The sequence below is a fragment of the Rhincodon typus genome, chromosome 1 (assembly GCF_021869965.1).
Source record: "Rhincodon typus isolate 14 chromosome 1, sRhiTyp1.1, whole genome shotgun sequence".
NCBI lineage: Eukaryota > Metazoa > Chordata > Chondrichthyes > Orectolobiformes > Rhincodontidae > Rhincodon > Rhincodon typus.
In genome coordinates, this window is record NC_063332.1 from 149,865,619 (window position 1) to 149,882,824 (window position 17,206).

At 36.7% G+C, this 17,206-nt stretch overlaps 1 protein-coding gene across 1 annotated transcript in view; it reads left to right on the forward strand.

Annotated features, from left to right (window-relative positions):
* The window catches only part of LOC109928790 (heat shock 70 kDa protein 4L), a 75,450-nt gene extending 58,594 nt beyond the window's left edge, over nt 1-16,856 (forward strand). The window contains exons 15-18 of the mRNA XM_048609535.1: nt 2,798-2,905; nt 3,910-4,029; nt 5,412-5,573; nt 8,570-16,856. Of these exons, the coding sequence (XP_048465492.1) occupies nt 2,798-2,905; nt 3,910-4,029; nt 5,412-5,573; nt 8,570-8,773 (594 nt within the window). The 3' untranslated portion in view covers nt 8,774-16,856. The remainder of the gene's footprint in view (nt 1-2,797; nt 2,906-3,909; nt 4,030-5,411; nt 5,574-8,569) is intronic.
* The last annotated feature ends 350 nt before the right edge of the window (nt 16,857-17,206 follow it).

Below are 17,206 nucleotides of genomic sequence, written 5' to 3' on the forward strand. Positions count from 1 at the left end.
GAAACGTAGGACTAGGGAACAATGGATGAATAAGAAATTGAGACTCTAGTCAAGATTAAGAAAGAATTCTGTTAGATATAGAGAGCTAGGTTCAGGTGCATCTGTTGAACAGAATAAAGTGTTTAAGGGCATTCTTAAGAGGGAGATAAGGAAGGCAAAGAGGGGCCATGAGAAAGCCTAGGCAAAGAGATTCTAGTTGCTTTCTTGCTCTTAACATATTTGTAGAGAGAGATTTGGCAAAGAGGTTGTCTTTGTGTTGAACCTCCAAGATGGGAGAAATATTAAATAAGTATTGTCAGTTTTTACTGTGCAGAAAGAAATGGGAGGCTAGATTACTCGGGGAAATAATGTTGATGTTTTGATAACAATTCAAATTACAGAAGAGGTCTTTTTAAAAAAAAAAAAAAAAAAAAAACAACAAACAAACAAAAGTGGATAAATCTTCAGGGCCTGATCTAGTGTATTCTATGATGCTCTGGGAAGTTAGAGAGGAAATTGCAGAGCCCCTTGAAGTATTTGTTATCCAAAACTGTTTGAGGTACCAGATGACTGGAAAGTGGCTAACATTGTCTTTTTTTTTAAAAGAAGGGATATATAGAAAAGCCTGGGAACTATAGGTCTGTGAATCTGACTTTGGTGGGTAGGTTGTTGGTGGTTCTGAAAGATAGGATTTATATGCGCTTGGAGAGGCAAAAAATGATTTGGGATAGTCAGCATGGTTTTGTCCAAAAGAAATAGTGTTTCTCAATCAAGCTTGAATTTTTTGAGGAAATAACCAAGAAGATTGAGGGCAGAGCAGTAAACATCACTTAATTGAACGTTAGTAAAGCCTTTAACAAAGTTCCGCATGGTTAGACTATCTAATAAAATTAGATCACAACGGGATTAAGGGTGAGCTTGCCAATTGGATACAAAATTGGCTTGATGGCAGGAGACAGTGGTGGGCGGTTTTTCAGACCGGAGGCTTGTTACTGGGTTCACTTTTGTCATTTACATAAATGGTTTAGATGAGAACATAGGCATGGTTAGTGGGTTTGCAGATGATGCCAAAATTAGTGGTACAGTGGACAGTGAAGAAGGATAGCAAAGATTATACAGAGATCTTGATCAATTTAGTCAGTGGGCTAAGGAGTGGCAGGTGGAGTTTAATTTGGATAATTGCAAGGTATTGTGTTTTGGTCAAACAAACAAGGGTAGGACTTGCACAATTAAAAGTAGAGCCTTGAGTAGTACCGTAGTAGAAACCTAGGGATTCATGTGCATAATTCCTTGAAGTTTGCATCACATGGAGACAGGGTGGTTAAAAAGGCACTTAGCACCCTTGACTTCATTGTTCAGATCTTTTGAGTATAGGAGTTGGGACATCATGTTGAGCTTGTATAGGACATTGGTGAGGTCTGTTCTGAAGTACTGTGTCCAGTTCTGGTTGCCCTGTTTTACGAAGCTGGAGAGGGTTCAGGAAAGATTCAGGATGTTGCTGGGAACAGAGGGTTTAAGTTGTAAGGAGAAGCTGATTAGACTGGGAGGTTTTTCACCAGAGTGGAGGAGGTTGAGGGGTTATGTTATAAGTTTATAAAATCATGAGGGGTATAGGTAAGTTGAATTGCAGCTGTCTTTTTAGGGATGGGGATTTCAAGACTAAGGGGCATATTTTTAAGATGAGAGGAGAAAGATTTTTTTTTTAAAATGGCAACGTTTTTTACATAGTGGTTTGTACGTGGAATGAACTTCCAGAGGAAGTGTGAATGGGGGTATGTTGCAATGTTACAGTTACAAAGATATTTGGATAAATATATGAATAAGAAACATTTGGAAGGATATGGTCCCGTTACAGGCATGTGGGACTAGTTTAGCTTGGAATTATGAACTAGTTGGACTGAAGTGTCTGTTTCTCTGCTGTATGACTATGAAGAATATTACACAAATTGAAATTGGTGAATAGATCAATGAAGAAAATAACTTCAATATAGAATTTTCCAAAGGTATTTTTGAGTTTGGAATAAGAGATGGAAAAATAGCAGCACTATATCCCCTTTTTTAATGTTGCATGAATACATTTCTCTTCAACCTTAAGTATTAAAAAATCCATTTAATATCTCAAATTGCAGTGAAAGCTGTATAGGATAACATTTAATGAGCAACTTAATGTCTGTGCTACCAGACTTCTTATCCCCACCTCCTCTCCCTCGCATGCTCTCTCAAAATATATAGTTTTCTATCACATTTCCTAACCTTGTAGCAATCCATCATACTTGTATCAGCCCTGAAGAAGGGTTTACCCGAAATGTTGACTGCTCCTTTCCTCCAGGTGCTGCCTGGCTTGCTGTGTTCTTCCAGCATCCTGTTTGTTGTACTTGTACAGGAAACTACTTTTGTGTCAACTGTTGCAGTGCACAGTGATGTTCTACAAATAGCTGTGAAATGATAAATGACCAGACCATCATTTGTTTGTGCTGGATGGGGGCGGGGGTGGGAATGAATGTTCATTTGTAACTTCACACCAATGTCATTGGAATGGTGATTAGAATGTAATATGGTGTGTATCTCAACTTTGTTTAGATTGAGCATCCTGTTCAAGGATTAAAACACAAATTCCATTCAAGGAATGCCATTCCTTGGAAGCGTCTAAAGAAAACACTTTCCTGTCAGTCTATACATAGTTTTATTTCATGCCATGTTATTTTAGAACTAATGCTTAATATCTAAAATGTATTTCATGGTTGGGATAAGAACAGAGTTTCCCTAAGCATGCACGTGAGGAAAAATATCATGATGTTCAATGCATCTTTGTCTTTAGGACAAGAAAAAGTTCACTCTGTTGTTGGAAGAAACTGAAAACTGGTTGTATGAAGATGGAGAGGACCAGCCTAAACAAATATATCTTGATAAACTTAATGACTTAAAGGTACAGCTACTGTCTCTCCACAGAAAGTATTTCTGATTTATGTTTGTAATATTCTTGATTGAATAAACTACAGCTCCAAACTTAACTGGATTTTTGTGGATTAGTAATTATTCAGAGATTGACATCTATAGTATCCCAACTCCAGGGCCTCTTAACTGGAATTGCTTTAGTATCTTCATCTGTATCTATTAGACACTTATGAATTGCTACTAATGCAGTAGGAAAGTGGCCTACTTTATCAATAATAATCTATTTTCAGCCAGGGAGGTTTTAGGAGATGGTTTTTTTTTCTAATGCCTGTACCCTGCACAAGATTGCTTACGTTGTCAACTAAATAAACTTGTGGCTGCTCCCAATATACAGCATGACAACTGCATCCCAGATTTAGAAATGGAACCTTCATATTGGTGAAATTTGAAAGTAAGGTGTATTTTTGACCAGGCCAAAGAAAACTTTGATTTGCTGCCATGGCCATATTCATTATGATGGTAATTCTGACTTGTAAAAATCAATATTTCCTTCTATTAATTTTAGTTTCAAACCAAAATTTCATCCAAAATAGTTTATTACTTTGGAGATTAAATTAGTCGTGTGAAGTTCTGTTGTATTGTATTGAAGATCCAGTGTCAACGTAACATTTTATTTAAAAGCATTTTAGTTCAATTCCACTTATTTCAAACTCGGACCTACCTAGCATTGGTGTTCCTTACAGTGCTGCACTCAAGAAAATGGTTGTTCAAAACACTAGGGGACAAGTGTGTGGAATTTGTGGTAGTGAAAACACTGAAGACCGTGCAAGAGATATGTGGGTTGACAGGTGGATGAGGAAATCTTCAAATAAACAATTCCTGAGTTTGTGGGGTGGTGTGAGGCCATTGGAGTGTCAAAAGATGGTAGGGATTTGATTTAATTTTATTCAGGCATCGGAGACTGTGAAGCTGCATAAGGACAAGAATAATGTATGTGCCCACAACAAAAAATAAATCCAGATTCCTTTTCTATAGAAACTTGGTCAACCTGTACAGAACAGATACAAGGAGCAAGAGGAGAGACCAAAAGCATTTGATGAGCTGGGTAAAAAAATCCAGCTTTTCATGAAGACTGTAGAAGCATATAAAAATAAGGTATGAAGTATACTTAGTGAAGTGATAATTTTGACCTAAATGTAATGCTCTAATTAGCATTTTTGTTTAATTGTTAAAAAAATTACATTTTGTCTTGCAAAGTTCTCTCCAAATGTATAAATATGTAAACCTTCAAAATTCCTTGGATGGCTGGGGAGAAGTCTGTCTTTCTTTTTTAAGAGGATAAAATTTTTATTTCATTGAGCAGATTAAAAATGTAGGTGTGGATCTGCTTTCTGCTACTAAAAATAATACCAAGCATGGTAGCATTGTAGTTTTATGGACCAGTAATTGAGGCATGGACTGATGGTTCAGAGATGGGACAGTTACTACTATGGCAACTGGAGAATTTAAATTTTTGTAAATAAATCTGGATTAAAATTCTAATACCAGTAATGGTAATCCTGTAACTACTAGATAATCTTAAAGCCAAATGTGATTAATGAATACCTTTGCCTTTTTTTGGGCATGATATCTGTTGTCTCCCCAGTTTTACCTATATGTAATTCTACACCTTCAACAAAGTTATTTCTTAACTGCCCTCTGAAATGACCTCGCAAGCCAATCCATTTTATCAAACTGTAAGAATAAAACTGATCAGCTGACAAAGTTTTGAGCAAATTTCTGAGGCCTCCATCACTATCCCTGGTTTTGCTGCAGCTCACTGGCAGGACAGACCCACCAGTGATGGTGACAATGGCGTGCAGTTAGAAAATACTGGCCCTGGAGTCCTCAATTTTAACTCCGGATCTGGTGATGACTATGTTAAATGTAGGCAAGGCAACTTTATGCTTGCTACCTACTGCCCTTCAGCTAATGAATCCCTGCTGCTTTATGTGAAATTCCATTTGGAAGAAGCAGCTATGGATGAGGACTTCAATGTAGAAGCCAAAAGTAACCACGGTGCACCAGTGTTGGCTGAGCTGGACAAAACCTTTCAGGTTTATGGCAAATGGTGAGAGCACCAACAATAAAGGGAAACCACTTGACCATGTCTTTGTTCTGTCTATTCCAAATGCATTTGTCCATGGTGGTATTGGTAAGAGTTACTATTGCATTCTGTTTGAAGATGCTGATATTTGCACATTAGGAACATAAAGGAATCATTTAAATAGCACTTCTTGTGTAGTGTAAAATAAATACACTGTAATAATAAATTTATGCCATAGTGTTCCCATGCAGTTGGGTATGTATTTCTAGTGGAAATTAAGCTGACTTGTGCTTAACGTTTGAATTATGTAATGTATTGGTTGAAGCGTTGTAGAATACATCAAAAGAAAAATATAGTGTGCTGAATAAATTAAGGTAATTTGAGCAGACTAATTTCAATATCTTGAAACTGTTTTGTTTCCTTTTTGAACATAATATATTTTTATGTTTAGGATGAAAACTATGAGCATATTGATGCAGCAGAGATGACAAAAGTTGAAAAACAAGTCAGCAGTGCTATGGATTGGATGAATAGTAAAATGATTGCACAAAACAAGCAGATGTCATTCCAGGATCCTATTGTGAAGGCAGCTGAGATAAGGAATAAACTGAAGGTAAGCAGGAAGAAAGAAATAATCTATTTTTGACTTTAAGCAAATTGTCTAGAAATTACACAGGATCCCAAGTATTAACAAGTTTGATTTTTCCATAGAATCAGATATGTCTCAAAGTTTTAAGTGCATATCAAAATGAGTGAACTTACTTTGTTCAAGTGGGATAGATAAGGCTGGTTCACCACAGATAGTAATTGCTGTAATGTTCAAACGAGTTGAAGACTAGGATCCTTATTTCTGGTTCAAAGCATTTAGGAACGATGGGGAAATGGAAAAGACGGGAAGGGGTGCTGAAATTAAAAATAGTCACAGCGTTGGAAAGCAGTGATGTCCTTCAGGGCTGAGAGATATTTGGAATAATGGAGAAATTGTTACGATGTTAATTGTATGCAGTAGACCACCAAATATTGCAAAGAAAAGAACAAATTTAAGCAAGAGACAGAACCAGACTAATGAAAAGGGCTGAACTCAGTTTTTGTGGCAAACAGTATAATAGAAAGAAAATGGGAAGTGTATTCTTAATTTTGTGCAAGAGAACCACCTTGATCCTTTTTTTTTCAATGGGAAGAAGTAATCAGAATATCATTGTTCGTTTTCCTTTGCAAAACTACTGAGACAATCAAAATTGAAAAATACTCAAATGGAGGGTGGCTAATTTTAAAGCAAAAGAGGATCTGTATGGCAAGTCTAACATTTATGTATCTTGTTTACTGGTTTTAGTTTGACCTCCATATACCTATCTAGGACTTCTGGCTTTGGGAGATCAAATTTAAAGCAATGTCTTTTTTTTTGACAAAAGAGGCAGGACCAGCCAAATTTAACGTACAATTTTAACAGGATTGCAGAAATAGAGACTTGGAAGTGTGTGGACATAAACTTTTAAGCCAGCAGGACAAGTTGAAATGGCTGGTAAATTGTGCACTATTCTTGATTATGAATGGGGGAGTAAATTAAAACTGCCACATACTTCAATACTAAACCTTTGCAAAACATTATATAGTCCTCTGATAGAATGTTGCGGCCAATTCAAGCCACTACACTTCATGAAGAATGTCAAGATCTCTGAGAAGCAGTAGAGGTATTTTAGAAATGGACCAAGGTTGCAGAACTTTGATTTGTATAGGAAACAATCGAAAAGCTTGCACTGATCTTCTCGGCATATGGAATGTTAAGGGGAGACCAAAAGCTTTTGATAAAGTAAATGATTTGAAGGTGTTTACAGTGCAGATAGTTCTGTAATTAGAGGATACCAATCTTTGAGGTAACTGACGAAAGAACCAAGAAATAAGTGTTTTTACACTGCATTCTATATCATAACACAGACATAATAGAATCAAATTCAATTGCAGATTACAGTGGCACTGATTGTAGCTCATTCAAAGAGCTGGCATAAGCACAGTGGGTTCAAAGACCACCTTCTGTGATTTTATTGTTCTATGATTTTGATTCATATCATAAATTTACAATGTTCTCTTTTCTAAAATAAAACAATTTATCAGGGCAAATCTACAGATTCTGAACATCTTGAGTCATTTTGGGTTCGAAACATTAATTATGTTTCTCCCTCTTCAAATCCAGACCTGATGAGTTTTTCCAGCACTTTGAAATTGGAAATCCATACATTGTTTTCTTAGTACAGAAGATTGATTATATTATAAACTATAAATGAGCAAATGTGGGTAATTTGGCCTTATAAGTACACTCAGCCATTTAATAAAATCAGGGCTGATCTGTTTGTGTTCAGAAATCTTCATTTCCACTATTGCTTGTAATCTCTGATTCCTCTGCCGCATAAAATAACTTGACTACTTCCACCCTCCAAAACAGTTGGTGACCTGCTTCCACTACTTCTGAGGCTGCATTCCAAAATTGCATAACTCTGAATTTCCCATTATCTCTGTCCTGAAAGGGCAGGTGTCCCCTCATTCTGGACTCGCCACATGCAGAAACATCCTTTCCATGTCCACCTTATCAAAATCTTGTATACTTATATCTAATCGCCTCTTGTACTTCTGAACTTGAGTGAAACAGGCCCAGCCTGTCAGTTCTTCCTCATAAGATTGTCTGCTTCCAAGAATTAAACTAGTAAAATTCCTGTTAACTGCCCCCAATACATTTACATGCTTCCTTAAAAGGAGTCCAAATCTGTAACAAGAGTCAAAATATGGTCTCCCTGATGCGTAACATCCTTATTTTATTCAATTTCTATAATACTTTAGGCTGGCATCCCATTAGCAATCCTGATTGTGCTGTACCTGCATACTAACTTTTTGTGACTTGCTAGAACACTGGATCCTCTGCATCTTGTAATTCTGCAGTCATTCAGTCTTCCTGCCAAAGTGAGCAACTTCTCACGTTATATTCCGCCTGATAGATTTTTGTCCACTGACTCAATGAGGGTGCAGACCCATATAGTTGTTCCGTCATTTTAACAATGTACCTTCCTATCTCTGTTACATCTGCAAATTTAGCTACCATACTTTCAATCTCTTAGTTTATATCAATGTCTTTGATTTTTTTTTTAAAACAAGTTGAGGGATCAGCACAGACTCCTGCAGGACCCCATCTGTCATATGCAGCCAATATGAAACAGAAAAATTCATGCATACTGTTTTCGGTCAGCCAGCCAGTCAATCTTCTATCCATACTGGTATACTTACCCTAGATACCATGAGCTGTTACTTTGCTTATGTACAAGGTTACTGTACACCGTGAAAATCCACGGTACAGGCAGTTCTCCTATGATGTGATAGTCGCGTTCTTGTCTGACCTTGCAGTGTAGAAAATTGCATTATAGGGAAATCGCTATAGAAAATAGTTATCTGTACAGCAGAAAGTTTGCATTATCCAAACAGCGTCCACTGTTCACCAATTGCATTACAGCCAATTCACGTTAATTAAACACGCTTCATAGCAGAACTACCTGTAATTGTTATAGTACTGGATGTGAGGAGTTTCTGAATGTTTTCACACTTACAATTTACCTATTAATCTAGGAATTGGAGGCGACTTGTGACCCAATCATTAACCAAGCAAAACCCAAAGTGGAGCCACTTCCAGAAAAAGAGGAGAAAGCGAATGGACCACTTAATAAGGAAAGTGGAACTGATCCAAAGTCTGAATCTAATGCTGCAGCTGGTGACAACACCAAACAGCAAAAGCCAGCAGAAAATCAGGGCACAGAAATGGAAGTGGATTGAATACAGTCTCTTTACTTTTATATATTTAAAGAAAGTCCTTGTGCCCATTATCTATCTGAGACTACAGTTTCTGTTGTATGTCTAGCTTACATGGCACATATTCAGTTATTCTCACATGTACCTAGTTCAGCGTCATTAGTATTAAAATGGTGGAAACAAGAATCCTGCAAAATTGATTTTAAATGTAACTGTGCTGTTAATGCAGATCTATATTCTATAATCTTTCTGGGAATGTTTTTTTTTCTATCCCAATTTACAAGCACTTGAACAATCACTAGCCCTCCTGCGATTCCACTTCATGCCTTTAATTATTTCTTATTTGAATTGGCTTCACATGATAGGTCGTGTGCACATTATATGAAAAATAACAGTCAATAAAATTGTAGTGTTGGGACAGCTGTTTTATCGCAGAAACACCAGTGGAGTGTTTTGGGATTTATGGTCTGAATTGTTTCATTTAATAATCTCTCCCATTCAATATACAACAATACATGCAACCAAGTATCCTCTGTGTAAACCTAGTCTATATTTATGTGCAAGTCAGTTTCTGAGGAGTTACTAGAAGATCTATACTCTCCGCCCCGAAAGCTAAAAATACTGAGTTGTAATAAAGATAGTTGAGTCATAGTCACCTGTGTTTTACAATACTGTTCTGTAAAATCACCAAAAACCCTTCATGAAGGTTACAAAGAGCATTATAAGTGGTGATTAGTACAGAGTCTATCCTGTAAAATAGATGGTTTTGAAATGATAAAGGCAGAATGATCAGTTTGTTCTTTCAGATGATGCTGTGGAAAATGGCAAACTTTGTGGAGACAACACAGTCTGCTTGTGCTAAGGACACTGGTTGCGATCTTTTGCTCCTTGAATTTGGTAATAGGTGTTATTTTAGTAATGACATTAATATGATCCTATCAATCTTGATATTTCTGCTAAACTGGTTGTGCTCTGAAGTTTGTGGTACTTTAGCACTTCTGGAATTTAATTATCTGTTCAAATATTTTTATCCCTGAATGCAAACCCTAAACAAGGGACATTCAATGTGGTAACAATTTTAATTGGTTTTGCTAATCCTGTACATGTGGCTGGCAGTGTTACTGATGTCAACAGGCAGTGGCCAAAACGAGCTCAGCACTCCAGATGAATTTGTCATTCCATAATTCGGCTCACCAAGTATGAAAGTGAAATGCGTGCAATATTAAACATTTAGAGAGAAGTACTGAATTGCATTCAACTTTTTTTTGTCAAGTGTTTCGCATTTGAATGTAGCGTCTGAGTGCCAACACCCAGATATAAATGTAGCTTGTTGTCTTGACAGTTAAAAATCTTGTTTTAGATGGACCTGTAGAAAACTGTGATGGAAATTGCAGGGAGGGGTATCTTCTCTCAATGTTTAATGTGCTCATTTACTTTGTAAGCATTTATTTTGAAATTTTAAAAGTATTGTTGCTGAATTTAGTCAGTTTCGTTGAGTTCATGCAGCTTTCACTTGAGTTGTTAGGCTCATGCATTATTACTTGGATGAAATTAAACTAATGAAATAAGTAATCAGCACCATAAATTGCAAGAGGACAATAACTGTAGCTATAGTTTTTCATATTACTTTCCAGCATTGTTTGTATATAGTGCAAAAATACCGAACAAATCCCAATACACATTGAGTAGCAATTGAAAATGCTATTTGGCAAGCGTTTAGTTTTTTATCTAATCGTCATATTTAATCAAGTAGTCATTCCACTAGATAGTTTTTGGTTTAGAGCTCAAGTTTCATTGCTTCAAGCTCCAACACAGAAAATCAGTTTATAATTTCAGCTGCTTTTTCTCCTCTTTGCTGCAGTAGAGTCCAGTAGCTTCTGTCTTTGCTACCCTACCCCTCCCCGTGTAGTCACTCAGAGAAATTGTAACCTAAGGCAGCATGTTGAATTGTACAGGCGTATCATTGTGTGTGGGGTTAATAACCACACATCAGATCCTGACCCCATTTCTGTTAACAGATGGTGTAAAGAAAGTAGATACAAATAGTTCAGGATTTTGACACATCTACATCACGCAGAGGTGGAGCTGGAGCAAAAGTTATTTTAGATCCAACTGTCTGCAGTCAAGTTCTGAACTGTAGCTCTTACTATAATCAAAATCAGCTGTGTTAAACTTCTGTGCCCAACCTGCTGGATTTGAGCAGTAATGATGAGGATCAACTTTGAAAATGATGCCCAAATATGCAACTTCTTGGGGGAAAGAAAATGAGCAGCTGTTAGCTATCTGAACAACCTTCCAAACGAAAAACTCATGGAAACATCTTTCAAACATCTACTCCAAGTTTGGCATCCAAAGTCAAATCTTCGTTGGTGGGAAGAAAATGTGGATGAAGCTATGTCAAAGACGATGCTGGGATTTGTTCAATGGCCTTTTTGTTGCACTTCGAGGATACGGTGGATACATTTGCTGATGGCATTCCTTGCATTTATTTATTATTTACATATAATCTCTCACCACTAGTACTGAAGGATGGTGACTTCAACTAGGACGTTTGTTGAAGTTTATTTTGGTCAAACACTTGCTATTGTAATTTGTAGCTGGCTAAGCAAGTGCTCCGGATCTACTGCCTCTCTGTCAACGGTGTCCTTTTGAGAGATTTGGCTGCTGAGATATGGAAAGTGCTTGGTGTATTCTAAAGTCGGTTCTTTAAACATTTGGGAGATTGCAATATTTGATTGCTGTGGATCAATGAGATTGGTCTGGCAATGTTCAGGCACAACCTACACTTGTTCAAAACTGAACAGCTCAGAAGTGGTTTGCAAATCTGATGCAGAGTAGGTAGTATCAGAGTAGGTAGTATCACTGCAGTCATCTGGTACAGAATCTGAACTACCACTTTGTCAATGATTTTTTTTTCCTGTATGGCGGCAAGTGAGTTTGTATTAGACAGTACATGATGCTGCTAGAGGTCAGTTGATTTTCTTTTGAAGTGAATGCCCCTTACCAGAGACTAGTAATGCTGTTTCATTGCACAATAGCATGTCTAGTATAACTTGTTCTTTGGTTGGCTTCAAAGCAGTTTTTTTTTTAACCGAATCATAGGAGTGTTACGGCTGATCCTAGAAACTTCTGAAAATGTTCTGAATTCCTCATCTTGGTTGCCTTCTGCCTGTCAGATTTTCTAGACTGTGTACATTGGGATTTTAATGATTAGCGCTGTATCTTTCAGACAAGCTCCCATTACTACTTCTATTATACTCCTTGTTTTGGCTGTGTTGCTGCTAAAAGTCCTGTAAAGCAACTTTGTTATCAATACTCCTCTACCAAATCACTTCTACTTCTGCATTGTTCTGAACTTGTCATTCTTCTCTATTCCCCGAGTACCATAGTTAAAAAAGAACATAAGTTGTAATGTTTTTAGGCCTGACATCTGATGGCGGATCCTTCCAAACTGCCGCAGTATAGCAATCCTCACTGGGGCTAGTGCAGAAACTCTATATACATATATACATACAGACACACTTTTCATAGTACTCACTGCTCTATTTGCGGACATAACATTCAAACGCCCCAACATTGGGGGAGAGAAGTCTGTAAACGATGTACGTATTCTGTAGTCATTTGATCTTGGAGTAATCTTCAGTAGGAACAGAACCGTCAAGAGTTTAACTAACCCGAGAACCTTTCCCATAATCATGGGAGGTGTCTTGGTTTTGTTAGGATTGACGTAAATAACTTGTATGTGCATAGCACCTCTAAATTTCCACGGATGCTTCATTCACAAGAATGCTTCCATAATTACAGAACAAAATTTAGAATTGTATACAAAGGGGCTAGACCTACAGTACAACCACCATTGGAAAAATTGGAAACCAAGAATCGACGAGGCCATAACTAAATACAAGTAGAGAATTGCTGGGCTAGAGGCTGTTGTAGTTAGGGAAGAAACGATTTCCCCATCTGATCAAAAATCTCAGCCTTAAGTATACATAAGGAGTCTGCTGCCATAGTTGTCAGGGGCAAGGAGATCCAAAGACATTCAGCCATAAGCTTCTTTCTCATCTCAAGTCTTAGATTGGTGCCTCTTTATTCTGAGACTATGCCGTCTGGTCCTAGACACTTCCATAAGGGGAACCATCTCAGCATTTACCCTGTCAAGCTCCTTACAAATCCTATATATTTCAATGAGATCACTCATTCTTCTAAACTCACGTGAGTCCCAACCTGTTTAGCCCTTGTCATAAGATAATCCCTCAATACTATACAAATAAAACGAGAAGGTATTTTCTAAATTTAGCATAAGCAGTTCAGATACTGGTGACTTCTAAAACGAAAAATATGCTGCAGATTAACTTCTCAGGAAAGCTTATCTAGCATTGATCCCTTTAAAAGGCACCTAGATAAATATGCAGGAGAAAGACAAATTGATTGGGTTCAATGAAAAAAAGGACAGAAGGATTCTAGTATGAAGCAACACCAGAATGAACCTACTGGCCACATGCCTGTAAGAGGTAAGTAGTGTGAGAATCCAATAAGTAGAGGTCCAAAAATACAAATTAGTTAATAATAATGCAATGTGGTTAACCTATAACTGCCCTCTGGGCAATTAAGGATGGGCAATAAATGCTTGCCTAGCCAGCGACACCCTCATCCCATGAATGAATAAATACAACAGGAAATTAAGATTTTCTTTCACACAAATGGTTAGAATATGGAACTTATCTCGATTACTTTACAAACAAGATGATCATGGCAATAAGCTCAACTCTACATCCCTGTATATCCCTGATAATGTTATAATGATGTGCATAAAAGTTCTCGATCATGGAATGCTGGAAAATGGGGTTAAAATAGTTCAGTGCTTTTTCATCAGCACAGACTCAATGGGCTGAAAGGTCTTATTCTATGCTGTAGACCTATCTTTCTTTCATCCCCTTGGTAATCAACCATCTATTTGCCTCTACCTTCAAAATATTTAATTGTTAAGCATCCACTCCTTTTTGAGGAAGGGCATTCCAAACACACCTTTTGAGAGAAAAAAAATCATTTCTGTCATATTTTTAAACCATGATCCCTAGTTTTAAATTCTCCATTAAGAGGAAACATCCTCTCAACAATCACCCAGTCAAGTCCCCTCAGGAACTTGCATTCCAATAAGTTACTTCTGACTCTTCAGGAACTCCAGAGGATAACATACCGAGTCTTTCCTCAAACAATCCACTCATTCCAGGTATTAGCCTAGAAAACTTTTTGAACTGCTTCAAATGTATTTACATTCTTCTGTAAGCACAGTGATCAGTATTGTACAGAGTACACCAGATGCTGAACTACCAATGCCCTGCATAACTTTTGCATTCAATTTCCCACAATAAGCCATACCATTCTATTAGTTTTCCTGATTATTTGCTATACTTGTATACTAACAGCACCAGCCCAGAGGCATACCACTCTGACAACTTGCCAGTTGAAAAAGAGAGACACTTATTCCTACTTCCTGTTAGCAAGCCAACCTTCTATCCATGCCAATATGTAACCACTTAAACCATGAGCTTTTATTTTTGCAATAATCTTTGATGTGGCACCTTATCAAATGCCTTCTGGAAATTTAAATGCAATGTATCCACTTGTTCCCCTTTATCTACAGTACAAAATTATTTCTTCAAGAAATTCCAATAAATTAGTTAAACATGATTTGCCTTTGACAAAACCATGCCAGTTCTCCCTGATTACTTTGTATTATTGAAGTGCCCTGTTACAACATTTTTAAGAATAGCTGCAAACATTTTCCCTTTGACACAAGTTTAGCTAACTGGCCTGTAATTTCTCTTTTCTGCCTCCCTCTTTGAATAAAGGAGTTACAATCATTTTCCAAACTAAATGAAACTTTCCTGAATGTATTGAGTTTTCAAAATTAAGTACAACACGTGAACTATCTCACTAGCTATTCTTTTCAGACCCTAGGATAAAATTCATCGGGACTTGAGGACTTGTCGATTCACAGTTCCAACAACTTACTCAGTATTACGTCCATAGTAATTGTAATTTTCATGAGTTCCTTCCTCCCTTTCAATTCCCGATTTATAGTTATTTCCACGATGCCAGTTATATCCTCTGTAGTGAAGACTGACACAAAAATATCTTCAGTTGTCTCCCGTCCTTTTATCCTCTGTTACTAATTTCCCAGATTCATTTTCTATAGGATCCATGCTTACTTTGTCAGCTCTTTGTTTTTAAATATCTTAAGAAGCTTTTCCTACTTTATCTTTTTTTTTTGGCTAACTTTCTGTAGTAGCAACTAGCTTAGATGCTTGCAAAAGCTTACTAAACTTGCACAAGAAAAAAGCTTCAAGAATGCAAAGCATAAACTGGAACAGACTATTTCTGCTAAACTGCTGGTGTCTGTGCAGTGTATTCTGTGTAATTGCTAAAGTACTTTTAACTCTGTTTTCAAAGTGGAATGAGATGCACAGGGTGGTACATTTTTAATGAGTACCCAGTACTGTACACACAAATCACCTATTACAGTACTGTTCAAACAGATATTGGGAAGTAAATATAAAATATAAGTAATGATTAGAGATAAGACAATATCTAGCACGGACAAGATTTATAAAATGGGTATTTTGGAATAGTCAAACTAAAAACTATGGCACAATGAAGATATCACGAAATGATAAACCACTAAAACTAGAACACTGATTGGATGGAAAGTTGGACAAGTTCCTTTCAGTGAGCTATGAATATCTTGCACATTGTCATAATCCCAAAGATTTTAAATTATAACTATTAATGTTGCCTTCTTTTATCCATAATGATTTAAGACCCCATCTGCAAATTCAAATTATTCACGCAGGAAAGCTGGGAAATTACAATTATTTACAATAGCTATGGAGTAATGCTGCAGCTTACAAGTGCAACTTAGATATGCACCATATCCCATTTTTGTTCTGGTACTTCAGGTCTGTTAAATGATGTCAAATAGATCATTAAGTTCAGCTGCTGGATCAGGTTTGTGAATGTTGACAGAAATGTCAGCCAATTCATGACAATGCAGTGATTGATAAGCAGTCAGTTTTCCATAAATTTGTTGTTTTTCAATGTGTTTCTGCTTGTGTTCATGTAACCTAAAAGATAAAATTACTCCTACTTTATTTTTACAGAATAGGGAAGATTCATAGTTCTTCTAATACTTTGAAGAGGAGAATGGTATTTGTTTACAATTACCTTATTTTCACAACCGAGTCTAGCTGTTCTAACTCCTTTGCAACTTCTTGATATTTCAATTCAAATAGGGATTGTGCATCTTCAGCTCTATTTTCAACCTAGGTCAGGTAAAAGCATTGTTTAAATCAGATACAGCAATTGATTTGCATTTTACATTAAATTGTAAGTTCAGGCATGTCTCCAACTATTAAAAGCTTACGTGTTAATTTGATTTGATCTTTCTCTAAGATGCTGTTCATCATCACATTGTTAATAGAGTTGGGTAGTTATATTTCCAGAACAACTGACATATGCATTTATAAAATAGTAGCAGTTGCTTAGCTTGTGGACTGCAAAATTTTTGTGGATAACTGATGTTGGTGGATTAGATTCAATTATATAATAAAACTTTTCACCAAACTTAAAATTTGGCTTTATACATAAAATTGATTGAAATAGTGTATCATGTATTAGCACTTCCTTTCTGTAATATTATAGAAATTACCTTTTTTGTAGAACCTATACCAACTCAACCTTTTAAATGCAAACTTAAAATGTAACTTTGCAAAAAGCTGTATACAATCAAAGTTGAGATGAGAGGGGAGAAGAGTGTCAAAACAGTCAAATACAATAGGTGACCATCACATCTCAAAGTTCTGGATCCCCCTCTATTAATAAATAGACTTCTTTAACTCTTCACACCAAACTCGCTGATTTAATGATTGAGCTCTGTTGTTGTCTTTTTTCTATCATTTATAAGCTATATGGTCTACTTCAATTGTAGTCTATTGTGGACATAAATTTTGATAACTCCCCATGACATATATGCTTCTTACCAGTATGTATTTACATGTAAAGTATTATCTCAATAAAATTTTCTGTTTACTAACTGATTAAATCAAAATGTGTCCATGACAGAACCTTAGCTGAATTTCCAGCATTTAATCCCTGGCAAAACAGTGGGACTATTAGCAGAATGGGTGCTTGTTGATATCTGGCACTTTAATTGAGTCACAGTATTAGCCTCTCATTCCCTGTCCAAACAGGGAGCGTGTTAGTGGCAGTGGAGGTGGGAGTGGTGGTGGTGGTGGTGTCATTCTGTGGAGCCAGATATTAAGTCACATCTCTGGAGTGATGATGGAAACTAAGGGATAGGTATTGATTTTTTGGGATTAAGTAATATAGGCAGTCAACAATTTGTAGCAATTTTCTGATAGTTTAATTAGAAGTAGCAGTTTAGATATAATAAATTAG